Below are 25,873 nucleotides of genomic sequence, written 5' to 3' on the forward strand. Positions count from 1 at the left end.
AACACACAGATAAACGGATACGGTACTCGGTTTGAGTGCCCCTCTACGTTTTTTAAAAGTTTACTTTCAGAGAGCCAGTGGGGAGGTGTTGCAGAGAGAGGGAGAGAGAGAGAATCTTAAGCAGACTCCGTGCACAGCGCAGAGCCTGACGCAGGACTCGATGCCCCGACCCTGGGATCGTGACCCCAGCTCGGTCACTCCACCCACCCTGGCGCCCCCGCCCTGCTACATTTTTAGGTACTTCGGGACCATGCCATTTTATGTGTTGACGTGCACGTTCACAAGCCGTGGGCGCCCAGAGGTTAGCCGTGCGGACAGGAAGCACACGGGCCCCGAGCGGGAGAACGTTAACTCCTTTGAGCACGCACTGGGCTTTGTGGAAGGCGAGAGAACTCTCCTCTCAGATGCATGGTTTCTGTTGTCCTGAGAGCATACGTGAGGAGCTGTGCTGTCGCTTCTCGAGACAATTCATCCTCGACTGGTCTCTCAGAGCCCAAACAGAAAGTGCAGAGTTTAGTCTCGTGCTGTTTTGTTGGGGGAAATTCGTAGCGACAAGCACAAGAAAAGGAAAAGTAGTTCAGCCCACACAGAGCGCGAACATCCGCAGTGATCCCACTCGGCGGCAAACAGCATGGTGTTTATGCGCGACATGATTATTACATTCCTGCCAAGTTCACATCTCCTAGAGAGGGAGGGGACAGGAACCCAGGGCCCACAAGTGCGGCCTCACCTGTCCCTCGTGCGCTCAACTCTGAGAAGCACCCGGGCCTGGTTGAGAGCGAGCGTGAGGGCAGGACCCAGACACCGCCGTTTCGGCTCGGCTGTGTGGCTCCGGGCAGGTTCCTGACCCTCTCTGGGCTTCTGTTCCCTGGCCTGTAAAACACAGACACTAACGATTTCCCTGAAGGGCTTCCAGGGAAAGATGTACAAGTGTTTGGTCCATAGTAAGCCTTCTACAAATGTTAGACACCCTCGGCCGTGAGGTCTGTAGACCTGGAAATTTATGGAAAAGTTCAGATTATAATTATATGTGGATCTTAACTGTCTTTTTTTTTTTTACACTTTTGTATTTTTTTTTTTTAATTTTTTTTCAACGTTTTTTTTATTTTTATTTTGGGGACAGAGAGAGACAGAGCATGAACGGGGGAGGGGCAGAGAGAGAGGGAGACACAGAATCGGAAACAGGCTCCAGGCTCCGAGCCATCAGCCCAGAGCCCGACGCGGGGCTCGAACTCCCGGACCGCGAGATCGTGACCTGGCTGAAGTCGGACGCTTAACCGACTGCGCCACCCAGGCGCCCCTACACTTTTGTATTTAAATGCTTGTTAAAATTGTGGCAAAAAAAATAACATGAAATTTACCCTCTTAACCATTTTTAACTGTACAGTTCAGTCATGTTAAGTAGACTCATGTAGCCCCAGAACTTTGTTTCATCTTGCAGATCTGAGACTCTGTTCCCTTAGACAACTCTGCTCCCCTCCACCCCATAACTGCATCTTACATACAATAGAATGTTTTCTCCTATTACATGGGCAGAAGTCTTAGGAAGAATAGCTAATATGAGAATTAGGTAGAACTTAATAGAATATTATCTATTTACAAAAGAATAAAATAAGCCTAGGGGCATCTGGGTGGCTCAGTCGGTTTAAGCGTCCAAATTCGGCTCAGGTCATGATCTCACAGTTCACGAGTCGGAGCCCCGCGTCGGGCTCTGTGCTGACAGCCCAGAGCCCGGAGCCTGCTTCCGATTCTGTGTCTCCCTCTCTCTCTGCCGCTTCCCTGCTCATGTTCTCTCTTTGTCTCTCAAAACTAAGTAAGTGTGGAAAAAAAATTAAAATAAGCCTCCACGTGTTACGCCCTCACTCATGTCGTGAGGCCAAGCTCCCTCTTTAAAAAAAGATGATGTTTTTAAATTGCCATGAACACCTTTGAAAGCTGTATTTCACTCACCCCAGACCTCTTGTCTTTCTCTCCCCTCATCCGTGTCCTCCTTAATAACACGGGTGGTTCTCTTTCTTCTGATTTCTAGGACCTGCTCTCAAGAAACCATACACCCCAAGAATTAAAGTCTCCAAAACATCAGGTAAAGAACAGAATGTGGCCGTGTGTCCCTGGGGGGCTGAGGTGTGTACCATGCAGGGCACCGGGTGGTACAGGGCACCGGGCATCCCCAAAGCCAGTTACGGTACCGGCACCTAGAACACGGCCTTTATTCAACCCTCAGATGGTTAGCAAAAGGCAGCAGCGTGAGGCAGCTCCAGGAACAGGGTGGTCCTTAAACCACTGCAGGAACACCGTGGCCAGCACGGCCCCGGGAGCCCGGCGGCTCTGAGGGCAGGAGGGACGGACAGTGGGGCGCGTGTTCGTCATTACTGAGTTAAAAGGTACTCATTTCAGACCTCCGAGGCCTTCAGGCTCCAGCTCCTGGCGTCCCGAACAGGGTTTGTGACTGCTAATTATTATTTTAATCTTTGGCTTTAGAAGGGAAAGACAAATAAAAATACCATGAAAAGCCCTTTGGCCGGCTCTCTGGGATTATAATAAAAATCCAGACGGGATGACAACACAAAGACAGGGTTGTATTCTTAAAGGGCACACGTCTTCCTCGGTGAGTCTCTGTCATCGCCTCGCTGCCATCGTGCTGGACGCGCAGGTTCACAAAGCTGGGAGCGTCCCCGAGGTTAGCCGTGCGGAGGGGGTGCGCGCCGTCTCCGACGGATAAGAGCGCACGCTTCCTAATGCACACGTGCTCTGTGGAGTGCGAGGGAACTTCCCTCTTGGATGCCGTGTGGAGTGATGACGTTCAGACGTCTCCCTCTCCTTTTTGGAATAAGGAGTGTCTTTCCCTGTAGAACGATCCGGATGATTTGAGTAGAAGTGATGTGGCCTGAGCACAAGAAACCCTCTAAGAACTGTCACATCGTTGTGTTCAGACCTAGGGAGTGCCACAAGTATGCACAGCACTGTTAACCTGCTATGGGCGTCCCGGGTCCCCCCATCTGTAAAAGACCAGTACCTTGTATCTGTTTATATAGTCATAGGATGCTTTGGTCACTGCACGGTGAGATCAGCCAGATTCTTCCATGGGCCTTTGTGAGTCATCCTGGGGACACAAAGGGGTTTTCAGCAGTCATACCAAGGACATGAATTTGCTTGTGACTTGAGAACACTGACCATATGCTCACGTACGTGCGGGTACGTGCACGTAACGAGTTCACAGACACGTTGTGTTTGGCATGAAAGTTAGAAGGAGACTAACTGTCCCGTCTCATGAGGGAGGAGAATTGCTGTGGACTGTTGGGAACTATTTTGTCTGGACAATACGAGGCGAGGCTGTTCATGTTCAGCAGAGGTGACCATGAGGACAGTGGGAAGGAACAGGGGCTGGCCACGCTCTGTGGTCTCATCTGTAGGCAAAACTTTGGAGAGCGTTTAAGTCGGCGTGCCCCAGGGTGGGGGTTTCCACTGTCACCCCCAGTGACCCTGCACCCTTCCTGGTCACCGCCATGCACCGGGCTTGGCCGTTGCCACTGTCCTTCGGGGACCACGTATGTCGCTGTCTCCAGTGCCGTGGCGTTGTCACAGGAGTGGGAGGGCTGTCACCACGTCTCTTCCCGGGACAGGAGGTCAAAGAGAAAGGAAATGATCTTTGCGGTGGGGCGAAAGCCTCGTGTCTGGATTTCGGGGACCTGAGTTCACAGACTCCACGCGTGGTAACCCTGGTGCCTCAGCCGCCTGGCCCCTTCCTCACACAGACACGGAGGATGAGGGACAGGCTAGCTAACTGACTTCGGAGAAATCAGAGGGGACTGTTTATACGCGAAAAGCACCCGGTAAATTTCTTTCTCTGTCCTGTTTCTTGCTGGCCTGGCAGTGGATGGAGACCCCCATTTTGTCGTGGATTTCCCCCTGAGCAATCTCACCGTCTGCTTCAACATCGACGGGCAGCCGGGGGACATCCTGAGGCTCGTCTCTGATCACGCGGATTCTGGTAAGTTCTTCCCTCCCTTGTGACCTCTGGGCAAGGTTAAGGTAGGTATCACAGCCCCCTCTGTCCTTGCGATGGGTGTGTGTGTGTGTAAGGGGACATACCACACACTGACGGCAGTGGGCTGGGTGTGGGGCGCGGTGTCACGACGACGTGGGTTGGAAGCGCTGCTCTCACGTGACTCCTTTCGTGGCCTTGGGCACACGTGCTCCTCGTAGCACGGAGACAGTGGTACTTCCTCGGGCAGCCCCACCAGGCTGTTGTCAGTAATGGATCTGAAGTCGTTTTGTAAATGAACGGGTCCTGTGGAGTTCGTCGTGACTTTCCAGTCGAGGACTCGAACAGCAGGAGGGCTGGAGTCCCGCAGTGCTCTCTCCCGGTTCCTCGGCGACGGGGATGCGAAGCCCACAGCTCTGTGAGCACTGAACACCGAGCTAACGAGGGCTCTGATCTCCTTCAGTCTGTAGAGCGGCTGGGTGAAGGAGGTCAGTGTGTGAAAGGCTCTCGACTCACACGCAGGTAACAGTGCCCGAGGGCTGGCTACATGGCATTTCTCAGTTCTGAGAGGATGCATTTCTGGAAGGCTAGGTTACAGAGCGTCCCATGGCCCGGTGACCGTGCGATGTGATTACATAATGTGCGGTCCCGGGGCCCCTTCCCCGCCCTGTGCTCTCACGAGGTTTCCTAGCCTTCGAGCTAAATGTCAGCTTGTCCTCACTCGGGCTCAGCAGTGAGATAGGGGCCTGCCTGTGTCCTCCCCAGAGGTACCCACCTTCCTAGGAGGTACCCACCCACCTTCCTGGCGTTCCTGTGTTCAGTGTGGTGTCTGAGATGGGAAACCGCCAGAAGGTGATGCCTAGAGCCTTGAGGCTGAAGTACCTGGCTGGGATTTCTCCTGTCCCCCTTACCCCTTGTCCCAGGGAAGGCACTTTTCTCCTGGAATGTCTAAGGAGCCGCTAGCCAAGATTTAGAGGAAGGTTATCCCCAAAGCAGAGCAAGACAAGAGTTCATTAGATAGAAGTCTTTGAGTCTTGCCAATTACACCCTCACCAGGCAGCATCTCATGCAGGCCTGGCTGCTCCACGTGGAATCTTCTGTCAGCTGTCCACTGGGACAGCGCAGAAACGTAGGGCCTACATGAGTCTAGGAAAGCCGCCGTGGTGTTAGTGACGATGAAGGAAAAGAAGAATGGAGTTCAGCTTGACGGCAGTCGACATCTTATGCGTGTGCGACCTCCTGGGATCTGATCTGTGTTACGTGCCCATTTTATAGATGTGATAATCGAGGCTGTTTTTTAAAGTGACTTATCCAGGCATACCCACCTAGGAGGTGCAGAACCTGAGTTTTTGGACTAGAAAAGATGTTAATCTTCACATTCTCCCACACTGCCCGTGGCATCACAGGATCGCCACATCAGGATCCGCGGAAACTAGCGGATAGGAAATGGGCGTCAGGGCCATGAAGGACTTTCGTCACTACAACCAGACCCAGTGACAAAGGCAAACAGACATGCACGCCTCCTTCTGTGGTATCTTGACCCACGCCCCCTCTTTGCTGCCCCCACCCCAAGATACGGGAAAGATGGGGGAGGTAGGTTCATACCTTCCTGCCTTCACTCATTCACGCGTTCGCTCATTCACTCGGTAGGACTGAGCGGCCCCTACCTACCCGGGAGTCAGACTTCATGGGGCCGGAGATTCAGAGTCAAGGCCAGAGGAGGGAGGAGATTCTATCAGATGTTCGCGTGCAGGTGGCTGGAAGGTGGGCTGGTCCGCTGACCCTTGTCCTCTCCCCTCTGCCTCCGAGGCGTGACGGTGAACGGGGAGCTGATCGGGGCGCCGGCTCCCCCAGGCGGCCACAAGAAGCAGCGCACTTACTTCCGCACCATCACCATCCTCGCCAACAAGCCCGAGCGGTCGTATCTGGAGATCACTCCGAGCAGAGTCATCCTGGACGGTGGGGACAGGCTGGTCCTCCCGTGCAACCGGAGCGCGGTGGTGGGGCGCCGCGGGCTGGAGGTGTCGGTGTCCGCCAACGCCAACGTCACCGTCACCATCCAGGGCACCATTGCCTTCGTCGTCCTCATTCACCTGTACAAAAAGCCGGCCCCCTACCAGCGGGACCACCTGGGCTTCTACATCTCCAGCAGCAGAGGCCTGTCCAGCAGCTGCCACGGACTGTTAGGTGGGCGGCCGCCCTCACGCCGGGTCGAGCGTAGACGTCAGGTTCCCAGAGCGAAGCTCCTGTTGCCCGTGCCTTTAGCTTGAGTGAGAAGCGCAGTCGTGAAATCACACGTCTTGCCTCCTGGCGACTTTCTGGGACGGGGAGGGGTTCATAAACGAATTGTCACTGGCCTCCTGGGAGAAGGGGCCGAGACCTGGGGGGATAATCCTCTCGGGGTCTGGCTCCTGACTCGGGAAGTTGCAAGCGGAGGGCAGTCCGCGCCCAGCACGGGCGTGAGGCCCCCGTCCCGCCCCGGGCGGCAGGCCGTGTCCTCTGGTTTCCGCGCGAGGTCCCACGTGGGCCCTCTGCCCACAAGTGCGGGGCGGCCGCCGCCAGGGCCTGGTTAGAAAGCAGGATTTCCTGGCACTGGAGCTGGACGGGTAGGGTCCGGCCTGACGGCCAGGGGCGCAGGCCGGGATTCCTTTGGCCTCGGCCGTGCCCTCACGTGACCTGCGGTACTCTGCCGAGTGTTTCCGGAGGAGACCGAACAGACTGCCGTCAGCACCCTCGGCCCCTGCCCACCGAATGCGTGGTCCGGAGGGGCCTGTGGCCGGAGGAGAGGGCACGCCCCGCCCTTCCCCCCCTGCTGTCCTTCCAGCTCTGGTTCCCCGTCTGTACTAGTGGTCCGGCAGCCTCCCAGTGTTAACGGGGGGGGGGGGGGGGGGGACCGCTCTGAATGCCACCTGGGGCCCCCCCTTCCCCGTCCGTACCCTCCCAACACGCGCCCCGTCGCTGACACCCGAAGGTGCGAGTCTTCCGACCTCGGACCGCGGTCAGCCAGACCCCCCGCCTCCGAGCTCCTCCGCCCCCGCCCCCCACCTCGGGTAACCCCGAGCGCTGGCCGGCCGCCACCGGTGGGCTCCTCGGGCCTGACGCTCCTCAGCCCAGGGCGGCCTGCACTCGACTCACACCCGGCGCTTTCTTGTGTCCTCCTAGGTCAGTTCCTGAGCCGGGACGCCACGCTCACGCAGGAGCCCGCCGGGCTCAGCCCGGGCCCTGGCCGGCCTCCGCTCCCGAGGGCGGGCGACGGGCCGGAGACGGTCCTGAAGGTGAGAGGGCACCAGGTCCCGGTGGTCCGGAAGCAGAGGAGGATCTACAACGGGGAGGAGCAGGTAGACTGCTGGTTCGCCGGGAGCAACGCGGCCGGGCTGCTGGACGGCGAGTACCGGGACTACCTAGCAGCGCACCCGTTTGACTCAGAGACCGCGTTCGGCCTGGGACCGTCCGGGGGGCTCTGACGCCGGGCCCGAACAAAAGGGTGCATGGCGGGGACGCGCGGGGACGCCACGGTGCGGCTCCTGTGGCCGGCGCGCGCCCGGCCTCCCGACGGTTGACTGCCACCCGTGACCCACCCCTGCTGGCGCGTAGGCCCCAGGTCGGCCTGAGAGAAGCGTAGGGGCGGGGCGCTGGGGCGACAGTGGTCTTTCCTTCTGCGTCCTCCCCTCCGCCACCCCCCGCCGCCGTGATAGAGAGAGAGGGTAGCACCGAGGAGAAAGGTCACGCCGCCTCGTCGGCCCGGTGCGCGCGCATCAGGCCGGCCGGCTTGTCCCTCTCACGGCCTGTCGTGTGGGAACCGGTGAAGGAACGTCGCCACAAAGCCGCTCTCCTCGGTGGCAAGGGCCACGTTTGGGCACTCTGCTTTTCGCCTGCCGTTAGCGCTTCGGAATCTCCCCTCGCTGAGCTCCCGTGGCCTCCGCGTGCGTGGCCACCCTCCGCCTCAGGGGAGCCTGCCGTGGGCCCGGGCCCGGGTCATGCAAATAGCTCGTAGGTGTGATCATTGTAAGCAATTCAGGCTTTTCTTAGGAGGGGATTTTCTTCTGCTGTGATATCTTGCCCTTGAAAATGAGCTTTCATTAAAAAAAAAATTTGGTTGAAAATCGAAAACGTGCATTCCAGAGACCATCTTTCTCTCCACGGGCTTTGTAAGAGGCCGCTCGGCTGTGCTGATGTGTTTCTGTCCGTTCCCGTAAAGCTAGTAAACAGGACAGCCCCGCGCGGCTGGTTTTTCGTGGCCCGTCCCGGAGCTGGAGACTCGGCCGGTGCTCCACTCGGCCCTCCTGCACCTGTGTCGTGACTCCGGCCTCATTTGCTCGCGGTCCCGGGGGAGGTGACCCACCAGGCCCCCGCGGCACTGGGATGGGAGGTGGGGCCGGCACCGGGCCTCATGGGGCTGCCCACGTTCCCAGCGAAGGTGCAGCCGCGCTGGCAGTCTGGGCAGCCGTCCCACGTGTCCGGGAGGCCGAGCCAGGAAGTGGGCACGCGGGGGGGGCACTGCGGCTGTTCCGGACAGACGGTCCGACCCCACGAGGGAAAGGTTACATCGGTGGCGGGGGCCTGAGAGGTCAGTGAGTGGGCCCGTCCGTGAAGCCCGTCGCGTCATCGGGGGGAAGCCGGGCTGAGGGCGGCCGGGGGGGGGGGGGGGGGGGGCGGGGGGAGGGAGGGGACGTTTCCCTTCCGTCTCGGGGACCCGCTCGCTCTCCGCCGCGCGAACCCACCCAGCTCTCGGGTTTTCCCAGACCCGCTGCCGGAGTTCATACCCGAGGTGCGAAGACACCAGCCCAGCCGCGGACAGACGCGTCCGTACTTCGGGGCTCAGAGGAAGAGGAGGGGTGTGAAGCAGGGCGGGCTCCCCGGAGGCCTCCCGGTATGTAAACCCCGCCCAGCCGTGCAGACGTCCCTGGAGCTCTCCGGGGGCCGCGCCTGCGGTGCCGTCCGGGTTTGGGCCTCCAGGCTGCGGTGGGGGGAGGGGCGGGGGGGGGCGGCGCCTGGCCGGCTCAGTGGTGCAGCGCGTGATGCTTGATTTCAGGGTTGTGAGCTCGAGCCCCGTGATGGGCGTGGAGTCTTCTCAAAAAAAACCAAAAAACAAAACAAAAATAAACACCAAAAAAACCAAACAGATTACAGAAGGGGCTGTTACTACACGTTACCAGTTAACTCCCGGTTACTACTGGTTTCTTTCTTGCTTTTTTTTAACATCTTTTTAACATTTATTTATTTATTTTTGAAAGACAGAGAGAGAGCACTAGTTGCTGAAGGTCAGAGAGAGGGGGAGACACGGAATCCGAAGCAGGCTCTCAGTGGTTAGCACAGAGCCGGATGCGGGGCTCGAACCCACGAAGCGGGAGCCCATGACCTGAGCTGAAGTTGGACGCTCAACCGACTAATCCCCCCGGGGACCCCCCCTCTCACTCACTCTCCTATACGCAAGTCTCAAGGTTGAGCTTTTATTTTAACGTTTTTACTTCAGACAAATCCCATTTTTCTTTTTCCTCCTCTCTGTTGTCTGCGTCTTCTTTTTTTTTTAAATTTTTTTTTTCAACGTTTATTTATTTTTGGGACAGAGAGAGACAGCATGAACAGGGGAGGGGCAGAGAGAGAGAGAGACACAGAATCGGAAACAGGCTCCAGGCTCTGAGCCATCAGCCCAGAGCCCGACGCGGGGCTCGAACTCACGGACTGCGAGATCGTGACCTGGCTGAAGTCGGACGCTTAACCGACTGCGCCACTCAGGCGCCCCTGTTGTCTGCGTCTTCTTATTGCGGAAGTTATTTATCATTAAGCGTTCTTAGCTGGAGACCGCGGTATCTCCAGATATCTCCACATTCACGTTGTGCTAAGGACCTCGTAATCTGATTGGAAAACATAGTGTTTTCCGTGGGTCACGTGTGCTGTGCATTGCAAGCCTTTAAAAAAAAGTAAATGCAGAAGAAAGGAATTCGCTTCTCAGGTGGGGAAACCGAGGCAGAGCGCAGCTGCGCGGTTTTTCCCCACGTGGTGTGGAAGACCTAAAACAGGGCCAGGCTGAACTTGCTAGCTTTGCCATGACCTCACCGTGACCTCACCGTCCGGGCCATCATTTCTTTCCCGTATAAATGTGGGGAGTGGTGCTGAGTAAGCAGTTACATGACATCAGCCACCACCACATTCCAGCCAGAGGAGTTGCATCCTGACCACAGCCGTGTTAGCACGTCCAAGCGGCTGACGAACTGGGGTCTTAGCAGGGCCCCCCCGCCCCCGGATCCGTATCCCCTCCTCATCTGAGGAAGAGAAACCTCTGAGCAGGTGCCTCCCTAAGGGTTTCCCGATTCAAAGCGTCCCATTTCCCCAATTAAAGGGACGGAATGTTCTCTACCCACCCGTGCTGGGTGCCTTATCTTCTTCCGTGGGACTTTTGGGTGATTTACTACTTCCGGCTAGAGGGGGTGGGGCGGGTCGCATAAACCTCGGTGACACTCCATCACAGCCGGGCGGTGGCACGCTGGGAGCGGGACAGGCCACCTCCCTGCTTCTTTCAGGCATCACGCCGAGTCTTTGATTGCGTCTTGTGTCCTCATAGGTGGATTAAGAGACAGGATTTATTTCTTGAAATTTATCTCTCGGCCGAAGTGAACGGCATGCAGTGAATGTTTGTGTTCCCCCCAGAATTCACATGCCGCAGCCTAAATTCCCAGTGTGGTGGCCTTTGGAGGGTGATGAGGTCACGAGGCTGGGGCCCCGGATGGGATTCGTGCCCCTGTAGGAAGAGACACCGCAGAGGTGGTCTTCCTGCTCTCCCCCACGCGGGGACAGACCCAAGTCAGCGTCTGTCTGTGAACGAGGGGCAGGGCTCTCACCAGACACCGCACCCGCAGGCCCGTGGACCCTGGACCCCCAGCCTCCAGAGCCGTGGGAGAGGAATGTCTGTTGGTTAAGCGCCCCCCAGTCTAAGCCCCCCGGCCTATGGCATTCTTGGAATAGCACCCTGAGCCGACTGAGACAGTGAATCCAAAATGCAAATTCTATCTTCTTCGTCCAGCCACCCACAACATGTACAGTGCAGTTACTAACTTGGAACCATTAGAACGTGATCCAGCTAAAAAAAAAAAAGCAGCAAATAAAGTCACACGGCTAGGCTAAGACTTAGAAACGTAACTTTAAATATTTATTTTAGTCGGTTTAATAAGTAGGGCACGAGATAGTTCACGTTCAAGAGACTTAAAAAAAAAAAAATTAAGACCAGGGCGCCTGGATGGCTCAGTCGGTTAAGCGATCTCACAGTTCGTGGGTTCGAGCCCTGCGTCGGGCTCTGTGCTGATGGCTCAGAGCCTGGAGCCTGCTTCGGATTCTGTGTCTCCCTCTCTGCCCCTCCCCCGCTCACGTGCACGCACGCATGCACGCTCTCTCTCTCTCAAAAATAAATAAACATTAAAAAAATTTTAAACTAGGAGAATGAAACGTAAAGACACAGCATGTGGTTACGTTTATGTTTTGAGGGATCGTGGAGTTAGGGCTGTAGACAAAAAGCCTTGATGAATCCAACCGCACCCTTGCTTGTAGAAATCTCTGGATTACGTGAAATAGCCGTAAACGGAGCAGCGAGTGACACGTTAAACCAACACAAACTACTGTACAGAACGGCAGACACGCAGCAACCATTCCCGACCCTTTATTTAACCGTCACACGCACAGACAAGCGGCTTATCCCTCTGGGACTCTGACATCCCAGGGCGTCTGCCACCTTCCCATCGGGTCCCTCGTGTGCACGTGCCGCGTCTAGCTGGTACTTCTTACATCTGCCTCTGGGGCGGTTTTGCGCTTCAAGCGGCCTTTCTGGCTCGTGGTTCTGGCACTGTCTACCCCCCCCACACCCCAGCGCCGGTGGTCCTGCCCAAGCCTGTTTAGATTCCCACCGCGCTCCGCCACGTGCCGAAGGGAACAGTCCCTGGTTAGAAGCAGCAGAGACACGGAACGTGACACGCGGCGCTGGGAGGCCTGAGAAAGAAGAAACAAAGGCGGCCTCTCTGGGCTTCGGCTTCTTCGTCCGCACAAGGAAGGGGTGCACTCAGACCCTCTGATCTTTATCTTTCTGCGGCAGATGAAGGTACTTCCTGAACCTCCAAGCAATAAACGCAGCACGATTCATTCGATGACGCCGCTGTGTTTGGGGATCCAACGTTCCAGACCCGGGGATTCAGGGGAAGACCAAGTTCAGGCCTCCGTGGAGGGGACGGCTGAGGGCGGGAGAGGGAAGGAGCGCCAGGGTGGAAACAGCCCTGCAGTACGGTGAGAGCTGGGCCGCGGGCTGGCGTCTGCGCCTGGAGGAGGCGGGAAGGAGGCCGGGAAACCATCCCAGAGATGGCCGAGAGCGCCAAGCCGCGGGAGGAAGGGAGTATACAGAGGCCGCCACCCAGCGGAGTTTTCTAGAATGTCCAGCAGCTGTGAGCATCTTGCAAACGGAAGCACCTTTCTCCCCCCGCCCACTGTCGCACGAATCCAGCGGTCACTGAGGCCCCGGTGGGTGCCACTCCATACGGTCCCAGGTCCCTCACCACCTCGATGCCCCTCTCTGGCCCTGTGCTCTTGGCTGCAGAGGACGCCCGGCAGAGTCACAGCGGCACGGGGTCCCCTCCCGCCACCAGGGCTCCCGCTGGCATTTGGCCAACTGGGGTCACCTCTTTCCCCTGCGCCCCCCAGCCCCAGCATTCACTCCGTTCTGCTCCAGCCTCCTAGACCACCTCGCCCATGGCTTCCCAGTTTTTTGTCCCCTGTCGTGCTGAGAAAACTGCCAGGAGCTCCCATTTGCTCCGTGCCCCATCACAGCGGCGCTGCCGTCCCGCGGCCCTCGTCTCCGTGCCCTCGTCTCCGCGCCCCGTCCTTCCGGGTGCAGCTGGCTGCCTCCTTTGTCACTCCCCTGGGCAGGTGCTTCCGTTTGTCTCTTTCTTCCTAGAGTCTCCAGACTCTCGCTCCCCCCAGCTCTGCCCTCTTGATTCCACAAACCACTCCTTGAGGTCCCCTCTGCTCTGACCCCGTTGTCCCCACCCGGCTCTTGGCCTTCCCTCTTCCATGTGCTGTGTCTGCGGGGTGGTCGGTGTTTGAAACCTCGCTTTTCTTTTCCTTTACCTCTTAGGTGCTGGACTCATCACAGTCCGCTTCTGTCCTCGGCACGTCTACGGGGGCGGATCTGGCGACCATTGCCGCCACCCATTCCCGCCTCTGAGTGTGGCTGTGTCAGTCTCTCCCTCTCGCGAAATCCTGGAGCCTTTGCTTCTTTTGTGCGATTGGTTTCTTAGTTTCTTTTGCTGAATGTCTTTCCTCCTACCAACCTGTGTGCGGACTTGCCTTCAGGTTCCCCCTAGGTCCCCTGTGGGCTCTTCCTCGGGGACCCCGTCCGAATCAGCCTCTGGCTCCGCGTGGGAGATCCTGAGAATGAAGGTAAGGTCCTGACCGCTCGTCTGGGGACGCTTCCTTTCATTTTTCTGGCGTCACCTCAAACTCAGGAATAAAAGCAAACTTGCTATCCTCAAAGCGTCTGTCTCTTGAATAGAAGTATTTGGAATTCAGGATCTGGGAAGAAAGGAAGAAGTTCTAGCAACAGTCCTTTCTGTTTTGACTTTTGCAAATAAAGGGGTGTGTGTGTGTGTGTGTGTGTGTGTGTGTATGCATCTCATAGGAGGCCAATTTAAAATTAATTAAAAAATGTTTTAAAAATACTTTTGAGAGAGCACATGAGTGGGGGGTTGCAGAGAGAGGGAGAGAGATAGAGCACAAGCAGGAGAGGGGCAGAGAGAGAGGGAGACACAGAATCAGAAGCAGGCTCCAGGCTCCGAGCTGTCAGCACAGAGCCCGACACGGGGCTCGAACCCACAAACCGCGAGATCGTGACCTGAGCCAAAGTTGGACACCAAACCGACCGAGCCACCCAGGCAAAATGCATTTTTACGGACACAGCATTCTTCCTGAAAATTCTCTGTTAATCATATTATTTTCTCAAAACAACAGCTGTGTTTGTGCAGGAGGGGGGCCCAGTGTCCTGACTTGCTCACTGGGAATTTCTGGTTATATAAGATGAATATCTCACACACACTGAGTTCACGGATACGTCCATGAAATTGCACCATCAGCACAAAATACATTATAAATACATTCTAGTGTGCTTTTAAAAGATAAGTTCTATTTGAAATGGAGGAAAGACACCAGTCCCGGCACCTGAGCGGGAATGGATGTATGAGCCGTGTACCTGCCACCGCTGTTGGCCTCACACGGCTGGGCTCGTCCAGCCCCACGAATGGGAGGGAGAGAAAGCTGCCGAAAGCCAGCTCCTACCCGAGAGTTCACACGGACGCTACAGGAAAAGCGAACCTTTCCAGGGGAAGGTAGAATCAATGCAGAGTCTGAAGGCTTGGCTCAGAGGTGAAGTGTATTTGCCTTTGAAGAAGGCTGGAGCCCAGGAATATTCTAGACACTGAAAGTTCCCCCATGCAATCTGGAGGCGACTCTTTATTCTTTTTAACCTCATCCTCCGCCTGCCTGGAAAACTTGAAATCGGGTACTTTGAGGACTTGTGATAAAAACATTATAGAAACCTGGGTGTATAACTGATGGACCGTAACGTCTTAAATGTTCCTGCAACTTCCCCAGAAGACAAAATGCTTCAAAACAAACACGTTCACTTATTCACTCAACCAATATATGCATCTTTTAATGTTTTCATTTCTTTTTGAGAGAGAGAGAGAGTGAGAGCACGCAAGCAGGGGAGGGGCAGAGAGAGAGGGAGACACAGAATCCGAAGCAGGCTCCAGGCTCCGAGCTGTCAGTAGGAAGCCTGACACGGGGCTCGAACCCACAAACCGTGAGATCATGACCTGCTGAAGTCAGACGCCCAACTGACTGAACCCCCCGGGTGCCCAAAACTTATTTATTCTTAATAAAAACACTGCGGAGGGGCGCCTGGGTGGCTCAGTTGTTTGAGTGTCTGACTTTGGCCTAGGTCATGACCTCGCCATTCTTCCGTTCGAGCTCTGCATCCGGCTCAGTGCTGATAGCTCAGGCCTGTTCGGAGTCTGTGTCTCCCCCCCTCTCTCTCTGCCCCCTCTCCCACCCACACTCTCTCTGTCTCAAAAATAAATAAAACAACAACAACAACAAAAAAAAAAAACACTGAAGAAAAGGAAAATAAGCTGTGCAGAAGAACTAAAATCCAGGGACTTTGAGTGTCTCACCTTCATTACAGAGCTGCGTTTTGGGCATAGGCTGATCCGGCCACAGTGCCTTTGCTTGTCCAGTGTTGCCGGGATGCTGTGGACAACACGAAGGTGGCTTCCACTGCGACTCTGGTGGATCGAGGGACCCTGCGTCCAGCACCCGCTCGTGGGGCTCAGCCGAGTGTCACGGGGCAAGGAGAAGACAGGATGGTGCGGGGTGTCCCCGGGGCCGTGACTTCAGCATCGCCTTTTCCCTCTGAAGGTGGATGTCCGCGGTGTGAATGTTGGGCTGCTTTCTGACCCTGGTCCGGGCACCAGGCTGGGACGTGCTGAGCCGGAGGCCACGGGACCGCTCCGGGCCCCTCCTTCTCCCTTCTCCTTAGAAACAGCTCGGGACGAGGAAGCACGTCTGTCCGGGGAGCTCGGGTGTAGGAGCGGCTGGGGAAGGGGGTCCCAACCCGCAGCCATTAGATGTGCGGAAATGGAGCGCGACAGAACTCGCGCGCACCCTCGGTGGCTTTTCGACGTCACTCCTGCTTGGAGAGGCCCAGACACCGCGGCTGTGGCCATGATTAATGAGCCACGGGTGCACCTGCCGGGACTGGGGCTGGGGAGGCGGGGGCTTGTGGAACTTCCCCTTTCCACGGCCAGACGGCCACGGCGGTGCGCAGGTGACACGTCTCGTCCTAGTTTCTCCGGCAAGGGAGCCGGAGCAGAGCTCTGCGTGGTCCGGGCGCCCGGAAGGAGCCACGCACTTGGCTCTGGGGCCGCGGGGAGGACCGCGCGGGGGTGGGGAGGGGCCGCGAAGAGCCCACAGCCCAAAGGCAACGTAGCCGGAGAAGGTCTCCCGCGACACCCACCTCGTGTCCCCTGCTCCTGCTTCCCCACCCTCCGGTCGTCCGGGGCGCCTCACCCACACCCGAGACCTGCAAGGAGCTTAGCCCCCATTGCCTCTGTGGGGGCCGCCCGCCCAGCTGCTGGACGCAAAGGGGGAGGGACACGAAGAAGGATGCGAACCTTGGCCACCACCGTCGGGAGCCTAGGGGTGCCCCCAGATCACAGCATCTGTTTTTATGTCGGTTTCCTTTCACGACCTTCTCTCAGAAGCCCCCGTGGGGTTGCGAAGTCGCGTGTGCAGGATGTTCCTTGCTGCTTTTTTTTTTTTAATTTTTTTTTTTTTAACATTTATTTATTTTTGAGACAGAGACAGAGCATGAACAGGGGAGGGGCAGAGAAGAGGGAGACACAGTATCTGAAACAGGCTCCAGGCTCTGAGCTGTCAGCACAGAGCCCGACGCCGGGGCTCGAACTCACAAGCGGTGAGATCATGACCTGAGCCGAAGTCGGACGCTTAACTGACCAAGCCACCCAGGCGCCCCCCTTGCTGCTTTTTAAAGGTAAAAAAGTTTTTAACGTGAAAAGCAAACACACAGACACCAAGAAATAGCCTAAATGGCCGTCCAAAGGTGGCAGCGTACTTTCCTGGTGGGAACACAAACACCAGGGCTTACAGCTAGTGAAATGAGGTGTGGGAGCCTGGGGGGCTCAGGCGGTGAAGCGTCGGACTTCGGCTCAGCTCGTGATCTCCTGGCTCGTGGGTTCGAGCCCCGCGTCGGGCTCTGGGCTGACAGCTCGGAGCCTGGAGCCCGCTTCGGATTCTGTGTCTCCCCCTCTCTCTGCCCCTCCCCCTGCTCGCACTCTGTCTCTCAAAACACAAAACAAAACAAAACATGAAAAAAAAAGCCAAAATACAGAATCTGTCTCTCTCTCTCTCTCTCTCTCTCTCAAAACAAGAGCTAACTGCAGGTGACTCTCTTCCTAAAAGCTGTTTGACGTGGACCCTTGGCTACCATATCTCGGTGGCCGCCACAGCACGGGCCGAGCGAAGGGCCCCGTGCTGTGATTGAAGCCGAACTTGTCTGGTGCGGGTCCTCAAATGACCCCACTCCCCTCTCAGGGAGCAGAGCCTAAGTCCGGGTACAATGCCTGGCCCAGCTTTCGGTGTCTCTCCCCCTCTTCAATTGCTTTCCTCCAGGGGGACAGGAGAGCAGCTCCCAGACCTCCCTGGGGGGGTCAGGGAGAGGCAGGCCTCTTCTCTCCCGCTCATGGGGTCATGGTGGCGGCCGAGAGCCGGCCACCCGCCCGTGAGCGGACAGCCAGTACGGCCAGGCCCGCGCCATGGGCACTGGGCCCGGGCGCCCCTCTACCTGGGCCTGCTAGGATTACAGAATGTGCGGGCCGAAAGGGGAGAACGGTCTGGAAGGCTCCGTGAAGCCTGTGTCCCCACGCGGGAGGTCCTGGGCTGCCCTTGCGGCCCGCCGGGCTGGCTGGAAAGAATGGACTTATTATGTGGGTGGGGAGGGGGCAGCGAGGTGTTGAGCAGAGAAAATGGTTGAAATTCGAGTCGCACTGATGCTGGCAGCTTGGCGCCTGCTGTTAGACCGGCAGATGAACTCTGATAAACCCGAGGCACTTTCCCCACACCCGCCTGGAAACTCTAGCACCCCGCGGAGAGTGCAGGGCGGCTGGGAGGGGTCCGGGGAGACGGGGCTGTGAAGCCCAGGGTGGGGGCGCTCTGTGTTTCCAGAGGGGCAGGCAGGAAGCCAACTTTGCTCAGGTCAGGCCATTCAAGTACAGGTCTGGTGCCTTAATGGGTCTGCAGGGGCAGGTACACAGCCAGAGGGGGGGGGCTGCCCTGGGGCCTGGGCAGGGGTGGGGGGAGGAGGGAGGGAGCGGGTGGCAGGAAGCACCCCCCTTCTGCCCCCGTGCACCAGCACTTGGACCAGACAGCTCCAGTGGTGACCGGAGGCTGGGGATGGGACCCCCCCCCCAACCCTGGCAACGCGTCCCTTGCCCAACCCTCCCAGACAAGCTGGTGAGAAGCTCTTCCCCCAGGGAGAGTCACAGCACCCCATGTTTCCCCTTCTAGTCCTGGAGATTGGGGTGAGTCTGAATTTGTGTGCTTAAGCTCAAGGTCCTCAGCATCCACGCACAGCAACGTGAATGCACCTGACGCCACTGAATTTTGCCTTAAAAAGATGGTCAACGATAGATCTACCATGAGGTCCAGCAATCCCGCTTCTGGGTCTAGGCCTGAAGGAAATGAACCTGTGATCTCAAAGAGTCACCTGCTCTCTGCATTCGTGGTACTCACAATAGCCAAGGCACAGAAAGAACCGAAGGGTCTTTCAGTGGAAATGTGGCTACAGAAAACGGAATATTACTCAGCTTTGAAAAACAATTTGCAACAACATGGATGAGTCTGGAGGGCGTTGCTACTAAGCAAAATAAGCCAGACAGAACAAGACAAAACACGGTATAGTACCGCTTATATGCGGAGTCTAGAAAAACCAAAACCAAACAAACAAGTCGAACTCACGAGAGAGTAGAAAAGTGGCTGCCAGAGGCTGCCAGGTGGGCGTAGGGGGAGAGATGGGAACACATTACCCAAAGGGCACAAGCTTCCGGTTATAAGATGAACCGGGACTGAGGATCCGATGTGTAACATGGTGAGCACATTGGCAACACTGTATTGTGGGATTGAAATTTGCTAAGCCAGTAACACTCAAGTATGAAAAAAAAAAAATGGCCAAAACAGGGTTTTGAGGGGCGCCTAGGTGGCTCAGTCGGTTAAGCCTCTTTTTTTTTTAACGTTTATTTTTGAGACAGAGAGAGACAGAGCATCAACAGGGGAGGGGCAGAGAGAGAGGGAGACACAGAATCTGAAGCAGGCTCCAGGCTCTGAGCTGTCAGCACAGAACCCGATGCGGGGCTCGAACTCACGGACTGTGAGATCATGACCCGAGCCGAAGTCGGACGCCTAACCGACTGAGCCACCCAGGCGCCCCTAAGCCTCTGACTCTCGATTTCAGCTCAGGTCACGATCTTGCGGTTCATGGGATCGAGCCCCGCATCGGGCTCTGCACTGACAGAGAGGAGCCTGCTCGGGATTCTCTTTCTCCCTCTCTCTCTGTCCCTCCCCCGCTTATACTCACTTTCTCCCCCAAAATAAATAAGTACACGTTAAAAAAAACAACAATAGGGTTTTGAAGAGACATTTGCACAATGACGTTTATAGAAGCATTTTTACAAACACCAAGAGTTCTGAAAGCAACCAAAGTGTCCGTTGATGGATAAATGGATAGGTAACATGTGGCCTATCCATACAGTGGAATAAAATTCAGCCTTAAAACGGAAGGAAATCCTGTCCTATGTTCCAACGTGGATGTACCTTGAGGACACCGTGCTAAGTGAAACAAACCAGCCACAAAAAAGACAAAGACCGTGTGATTCCACTTACACGAGGTATTGAAAATCGTCAAACTCACAGAGAAAGTAGGGTGAGGGTTAACAGAGGCTGGGGGAGAGGGGACAAGGAGGAGCTGTTTGAAGGGGACAGGGTTTCCTATCTGCAAGGTGGAAAAGTTCAGGAAACCTAATTCACAACTTAACGCCACTGACTTGTGCACTTGGAAGTGGTTAAGACGGTAAATTCCATGTTATTTTAAAAAACTAGGGGCGCCTGGGTGGCGCAGTCGGTTGAGCGTCCGACTTCAGCTCAGGTCACGATCTCGCGGTCCGTGAGTTCGAGTCCCGCGTCGGGCTCTGGGCTGATGGCTCAGAGCCTGGAGCCTGTTTCCGATTCTGTGTCTCCCTCTCTCTCTGCCCCTCCCCTGTTCATGCTCTCTCTCTGTCCCAAAAATAAATAAACGTTGAAAAAAAAAATTAAAAAAAAAACTAGAGTTTATTTTCTGGAACAATTTTAGGGTCACAACAACATTGTGAGTAAGGCACAGAGAGCTCCCATCTGTGCCCTGGTCCTGACACCACAGCCCCCCCACTGGCAACGCCCCCCCCCCCGACAGAGTGGGACAGTTGTCACAACGGAGCCTAAATGGACACATCCTCGCCCACACTGTTAGTGCTTTTACCACAACGGACAAAAAATGTGAGCACAACATTGATAGAAAAATCCGACATATTGCACGGTGAGAGAAAATGATAGATGAAACTTACTTACTACCATGGATGCAAAAATTTTGAATTTTTTCAGAGGTTTCTCTTTTCTATTTATTGATTTTGAGAGAGAGGGAGCAGGGAGGGGCAGGGAGAGAGGGAGAGCGAGAGGATCCCAAGTCAACTCCGCACTGTCAGTGGAAACCCGACGTGGGGCTCAAACCCACAAACCACGAGCTCATGACCTGAGCCGAAACCAACAGCTGGTCGCTTCACCGACTGAGCCACTCAGGCGCCCCGGATGCAGACAATTTTAAATTAAAGATCGGCTAAGAGTCCGCATCAAAAGCATGACAAAATATGGTTTAAATGGTGAAAATTGTGTTATGTATATTTTAGCATGATTTAAAAAGAAAAAATCCTCTCTTTTACCTTCCAGCCTGAAGAACAGACCCTCGGGGGCTCCAGGGTCAGGCTGGAATCACCACGAGTACCTCTGGGCACCGAGGACACCTGTTCCCAAGCAGCCTTCCTGAAGAACACAACAGACACCCGTGTGCATCCAAGGCGCGGTCAGCTGGCTGCCGGGCCTGCCGGGCCTTCCGGGCGCTGTCGGGTCCTCAGGACTTGGGAGAAGGCGCCAGGTGTGGGTGTGGAGGCTGCCTCATCCTGTTCCCATCTTCCCCCTCCGCTGCAAGCGAAGCATGTGACTCCCTGGACCACCTGCCAGAGAGGGAGAGGGCTGGTGACGGGGTTGGATGCTCTGTTCCTAGACTGAGTCCTGTGGGAGACACTCTGTCTCCACCCGCTGTTCCTAAAGCCTGGGCCTCCGGCAGGAGAACACCGGGTTCAGTGACGGGACCGAGCCGCCCCTGGTCTGCCCGCCAGCAGGCAGTCTGACCCTGGAACTACCCACCTGGTGAGAATGTCCTGGCTGGCGGACAGCCGCCTTCTCGCTGTGTCTTCTTATGGAGGAAAAAGAGAGAGAGAGAGAGAGCTTTCTTACAAGGCCTCTAATCCTCTTGGATCAGGGCTCTAGCCTCATCACCTGATTTGCCCTTAATTCCCTCTTTACTCCAAATACCATGACACTGAGGAGGAGGGAGTTCACGCGTGGATTCTGGGAAGGACACAATTCAGTCCAGACTGTGTGGTTATGGCTCAGTCTGTACACTCCTAAATCCGTGTAACTCGACGGCAACCACAGGGAGAAAGCACTCAGGGAGGAAGGAGGAGGCGTGGGTCCCCGTCTCGTCCACCAAAGGCAGAAAACCTTAGGCAGGTCCCAAGTGCGGGGGCCACTTGGTCCCCTGGGCTCTGGAAGGAGACTGCCGGGGTGGCGGTAAATGTGTTCAGAGCCCTCCAAGCTGCTTATCGCGGTTGAGCTCCGGCCCCGTGGGTTACGAGGGGAGGAACGCTCTACACGGGCCTCGGCCGAGAACGGGGCTCTCTTCTCGTGACCCGCTTCTCACATGGAGTCCCAAGTGCAGTCCCAGTGGCTGCCCCACGCTGGGGGCCCGGAGCAGGAAGCGGAATGTCAGAGATGTTCAATGCCGCTCGCCTGCTGCCTCAGTCACCGCTCCACTTGCCGAGAGAGGACACCGAGGCCCGGGGAAGGAAAGTTGTGCAAGCCTGTCGTGCGGCTGGTTGGGGCAGGACTGGGACTCAGGACCCCCAAACTTCGTGGAACTTTGGAGAATCTAGTCCTTCTCTTACGGGCAAGCGTTCCTGCCTCCCCGTGAGTCTTCTCCACCCACTCTGCGTTCCACGTGAAGCCTTGCACTCGTGTCCGTGAGACAGAGAATTTCCTGGGAGTCATCCCAGGAAATCCAGCGCCCTCATCCACCGATGGCGGGAGGGAATATGGGTGTCAACAGGCTAAGGCAACCTGGCCATAAGCGTGACCTTAAACCCTCGGTACTCCTCGACTCGGGGACCTGCGTCAAGGGGGGTGGTCTGTAAACATCATCACGATGTAGGCAGGAGATCCACGGACGATGATGGAACTGAACTAGAAACGATTCAGGTGTTTAACCAGAGAGGGTTGGTGACGTTGATGGTGATACATTCACACGAGGGCGTCTTGTTATGCAAAGCCCAAATGACATGGGAAAATGTTCATCTACGTTCATGGAAAAGAAAGCCATAGACAAGTCATTGAAAAGAGACCTGAAAGACATGTGCCCCAGTAATAATAGTGATTAGCTTTGGGTGGCAAGGTTTTATGTGATTATTGTTTCCTTTCTTGAAATTATTTTTTATTTAGTTTTAATGTTTATTTATTTTTGACAGAGAGAGACAGACTGTGAGCAGAGGAGGGGCAGACACACACACACACACACACACACACACACACAGAGGATCTGTTGAGTAAAATCCTGATGGTGGATTGTGATAGAGGGTAAAGCATGTGTCTATCGTAAGGTCTGAGAAGGAAGGGGAAAATGAGGGCAGAGCGCGTTTATGATTTCTTGTCCGTGTGTCTCCAGTTCGCTCCCCTCTACCCAGCTCGCTTTCAACTGTTCCAACCACTTGTTCCTGGTCATCCGATGTGACTCCGGTGAAAGAAGTTTCTAGCGGCTAAGGAAATGTAAGGAGAGAATGTGGGCTCAATCGTTAGGACTAAAGTTGCTCGGGGAGAAAGGCGAGGATGTTGTGTATGGTGGAGAACCACAGCGACTGGAGGACACCAAAAACGTCTGAAGGCTCCAAGTAGCTGAAGGGTCATTCTACTTCCTATAAGTGACGCCCTTGGGGTTGAAATAAAGACAGACTATTTTCTGTTTCCTGGCCTTTGACCGAACCGTGGCAGTGACAGCCGCCAATCATGTTAGTGTCCACTTGCCATCATGCCTGCTTCCTTTGGAGGCTGGATCTCAAGGACAGGAAACGCCAGGACAGCATTCAAGTGGCCAAAGGTTCCGGGCTGTTCGCAGGAAGCCAGGAGAGATCCCTGCCCCCGGGAGAATCCTTTGAAAACAAACAAAGCAAACCTCTGGTGTGGACCTCGTGCTGCACTCTCTGAACACATTCAGAGGTTCTTTCCTCCACTTAAGGGTCAGATCGCTTTATTGCCTTACGGGTTCCTTGAGGGAAACGCCAATCCTCGAGAGACATTCCTCTGCCATGGAGACACAGGGCTCTGCCGGCCTCTACCCCATCCCGAACGGAGGGGCTCAGACGCCAGCTTCCTGTACTGACCGCATGCCTGGCTGTGCTCCTCCATTTTGTTCTCAGAAACACGGGGACCCACTTACGATGACGGACCCACCTACGATGACGAAGAAAGGCACAGTGAGTGTCATGAAGACCAGCTTCCACTGAGGGGCTGGGATGTAGTGCGATGGAACCTCCGGAGCTAGCGGGGAGGGTGACATCACCATAGGACAAGGCAGTAGAGTCCATTTTGAGGTCATCGTCACTGACACCGCGACAGCCTCTGACTGGGGAGCTAACCCCCCCCCCCCGCCCCCGCACTCCTTCCTGTCATCAGACAACGTGATGGAAACTGCACAGTAAGCAGATAGCTCACAATTTGACAGCAAATGAGGCAGGGATGTTTGGGGCCAGTGCATTGAAATCAAGTGGAGGCAATTCTCAATTATGGTTACGGAAGCACAGAGAGGTCTCGAAATCCATGAAATTTCCCAGCCTTGAAGCTCTACCAAGGTTGCATTGTCACTGTCTGCCCTGACGTGTTTCGCCAAAACTGCTTCAAGATGAGTAAAACGGGCTGGTTTCTGTTCCCCTGGAGGATTAGGAAATGGTTCAGGTGTGAATGACTGGTTGAATCCCTATAATCACTGCCTGGGGAGCCAAAAATTGGCCAGATCCAATCCTCCGTCTGGTTACAAACCTCACCACTCTCTTGACCGTCGGCCCACGGGACGGCCAGAGACGTCACCCAAATTCTTACTGTGGTCCAGCCTAGAATGAGCAGAACAAGCCTGGTGGCCACCTTCACACACACCATGGTCGGCAAGTTCAGGAGACACGGCCCAGTCCACTCCTTGGCTTGGAAAGGTCACCTTGGGGGACAGAATGAGCCCAGTGGGAGCCACTGACCAACACCCACCCTGGGGACGCCCAAGGGGATCACATCAGGCCATTCAGCAAAACCGTTCCTGGAGTTGGGCGCTCAACTTTTCATGGAGACATCGCCACTTCCGGGCTCTGGAACTTTGATCACTGGCGCCACCTGGTGTTGAGCGCCGGTATTCCCCTTCTACGTGGACAAAACCAGGAACTAGGGAACAAGTGCCCTTGGCCCAGAAAGTCAGGGGCCCTAAGCAGCTAGGATGCTGTGTACTATTTTCCAAAATGTGTCAGTTTGGTTGCGATTACTTTCCACTTCCTATCAGAGGGGGTGGGAGGGAGGGGAAAGTGGGTGACGGGCACCGAGGAAGGCACCTGTTGGGATGAGCACTGGGTGTTGTACGGAAACAAATCTGACAATAAATTTCATCTTAAAAAACAAAAAAAAGGGGCGCCTGGGTGGCGCAGTCGGTTAAGCGTCCGACTTCAGCCAGGTCACGATCTCGCGGTCCGTGAGTTCGAGCCCCGCGTCAGGCTCTGGGCTGATGGCTCAGAGCCTGGAGCCTGTTTCCGATTCTGTGTCTCCCTCTCTCTCTCTGCCCCTCCCCCGTTCATGCTCTGTCTCTCTCTGTCCCAAAAATAAATAAAAACGTTGAAAAAAAAATTAAAAAAAAAAGAATACCCCATCATGGTGGTACCCCAGTAACCACTTTCTGCCTTTGCTGCTCTCTGTCTCCTAGAGTCTGAGTCGTGTGACTTCCAGAAGACACCCTGCCCCCACCCAGCTCTCCACATACCGCTCTGTCTCCATCCAACTACACAATCCCTCGAGGACAGCGATCCCTTTATCTCCATGGCTCCAGCATGTCTCACGGTGTTGATACATGGGAGAAAATTAATACACACCGAGCGGGAAAAGGGACATGAAGGGACCAAGAGACGGACGTGAGGCTGATTTCAGGTCTGACCATTTTCCCTTTCAGAGCTCCGTTTCTTCTGCGAGAGAAGCAGTACTTTGATCGTCGGGGCCTCCTGGCTCTTTCCGCCACCTTCTCCTGACCTCCCTCTACGTAATCTGCCAGCACGGTCCCCACACAATTATGCCTGGATCATATCACTTCCCGAAATATAGGGACACACATCACCATTCTTTTAGGTTTTTTGCAGACATAAAATTCAACATGGGATCTCACACTGAAAAAAAAGTTCCTCCCCGTCCAACTCTCTTTCAACCCTTCTGATTCCGTCAAAGAAAAAGCAAAGGTCCTGGATAATGTTACTACGCCTTTAACACCTCTCGGATATCCATTTGAACAAAGGAATCACAGGCCAGACCATCAGCAGGCAACAATATCCACCTACAACTGTAAACTTTAATTACTCCCACCGCGAAAAAAGAGACGGTAATTATGTGATCACTGACGCTATGCCGGCAATCATATTGCCACGTAGAAATGTCTCAAACCAACAGGCTGCACACCTTCAATTTACCCAGTGTTATATGTCAAATATAGTTCGATTAAAAAAAAAAAAAAAAAACAACCAAAGAAGTTTTCTTTCCAAAGCAGGGAGCCAAATCTGTTCACAGATGTTCCAGGTTTTCCCTGCAAGGTAAACAGATGTTTGCCGAGTCAGCTTAAGAGAAGCTACTGGGTCAGTCATTGTGGCGGGACCACAAGGGTATGGCAAGAAAAACGGGAAGGGGGTTGTG

The 25,873-nt window shown here is 55.3% G+C and overlaps 1 protein-coding gene and 2 long non-coding RNA genes across 3 annotated transcripts in view; 2 read left to right on the forward strand and 1 right to left on the reverse strand.

Annotated features, from left to right (window-relative positions):
* Nucleotides 1–8,095, forward strand: part of ITIH5 (inter-alpha-trypsin inhibitor heavy chain 5) — an 80,093-nt gene extending 71,998 nt beyond the window's left edge. The window contains exons 11-14 of the mRNA XM_086715002.1: nucleotides 2,030–2,083; nucleotides 3,875–3,991; nucleotides 5,795–6,172; nucleotides 7,148–8,095. Of these exons, the coding sequence (XP_086571128.1) occupies nucleotides 2,030–2,083; nucleotides 3,875–3,991; nucleotides 5,795–6,172; nucleotides 7,148–7,449 (851 nt within the window). The 3' untranslated portion in view covers nucleotides 7,450–8,095. The remainder of the gene's footprint in view (nucleotides 1–2,029; nucleotides 2,084–3,874; nucleotides 3,992–5,794; nucleotides 6,173–7,147) is intronic.
* Nucleotides 1,302–5,800, reverse strand: LOC147579538 (uncharacterized). Its single transcript, XR_015254055.1, has 2 exons — nucleotides 4,093–5,800; nucleotides 1,302–3,103 (listed from the first exon to the last, which is right to left on the reverse strand). It is a non-coding gene; the product is annotated as an uncharacterized LOC147579538 (long non-coding RNA).
* Nucleotides 8,096–11,846: 3,751 nt separating the features above from the next.
* On the forward strand, nucleotides 11,847–13,495 carry LOC147579539 (uncharacterized). The gene is made up of 2 exons (XR_015254056.1): nucleotides 11,847–12,071; nucleotides 13,098–13,495. It is a non-coding gene; the product is annotated as an uncharacterized LOC147579539 (long non-coding RNA).
* Nucleotides 13,496–25,873: the final 12,378 nt, after the last annotated feature.

The sequence above is a fragment of the Puma concolor genome, chromosome B4, assembly GCF_028749965.1.
Source record: "Puma concolor isolate L17-30 chromosome B4, mPumCon1.1.hap2, whole genome shotgun sequence".
Classification (NCBI taxonomy): Eukaryota; Metazoa; Chordata; class Mammalia; order Carnivora; family Felidae; genus Puma; species Puma concolor.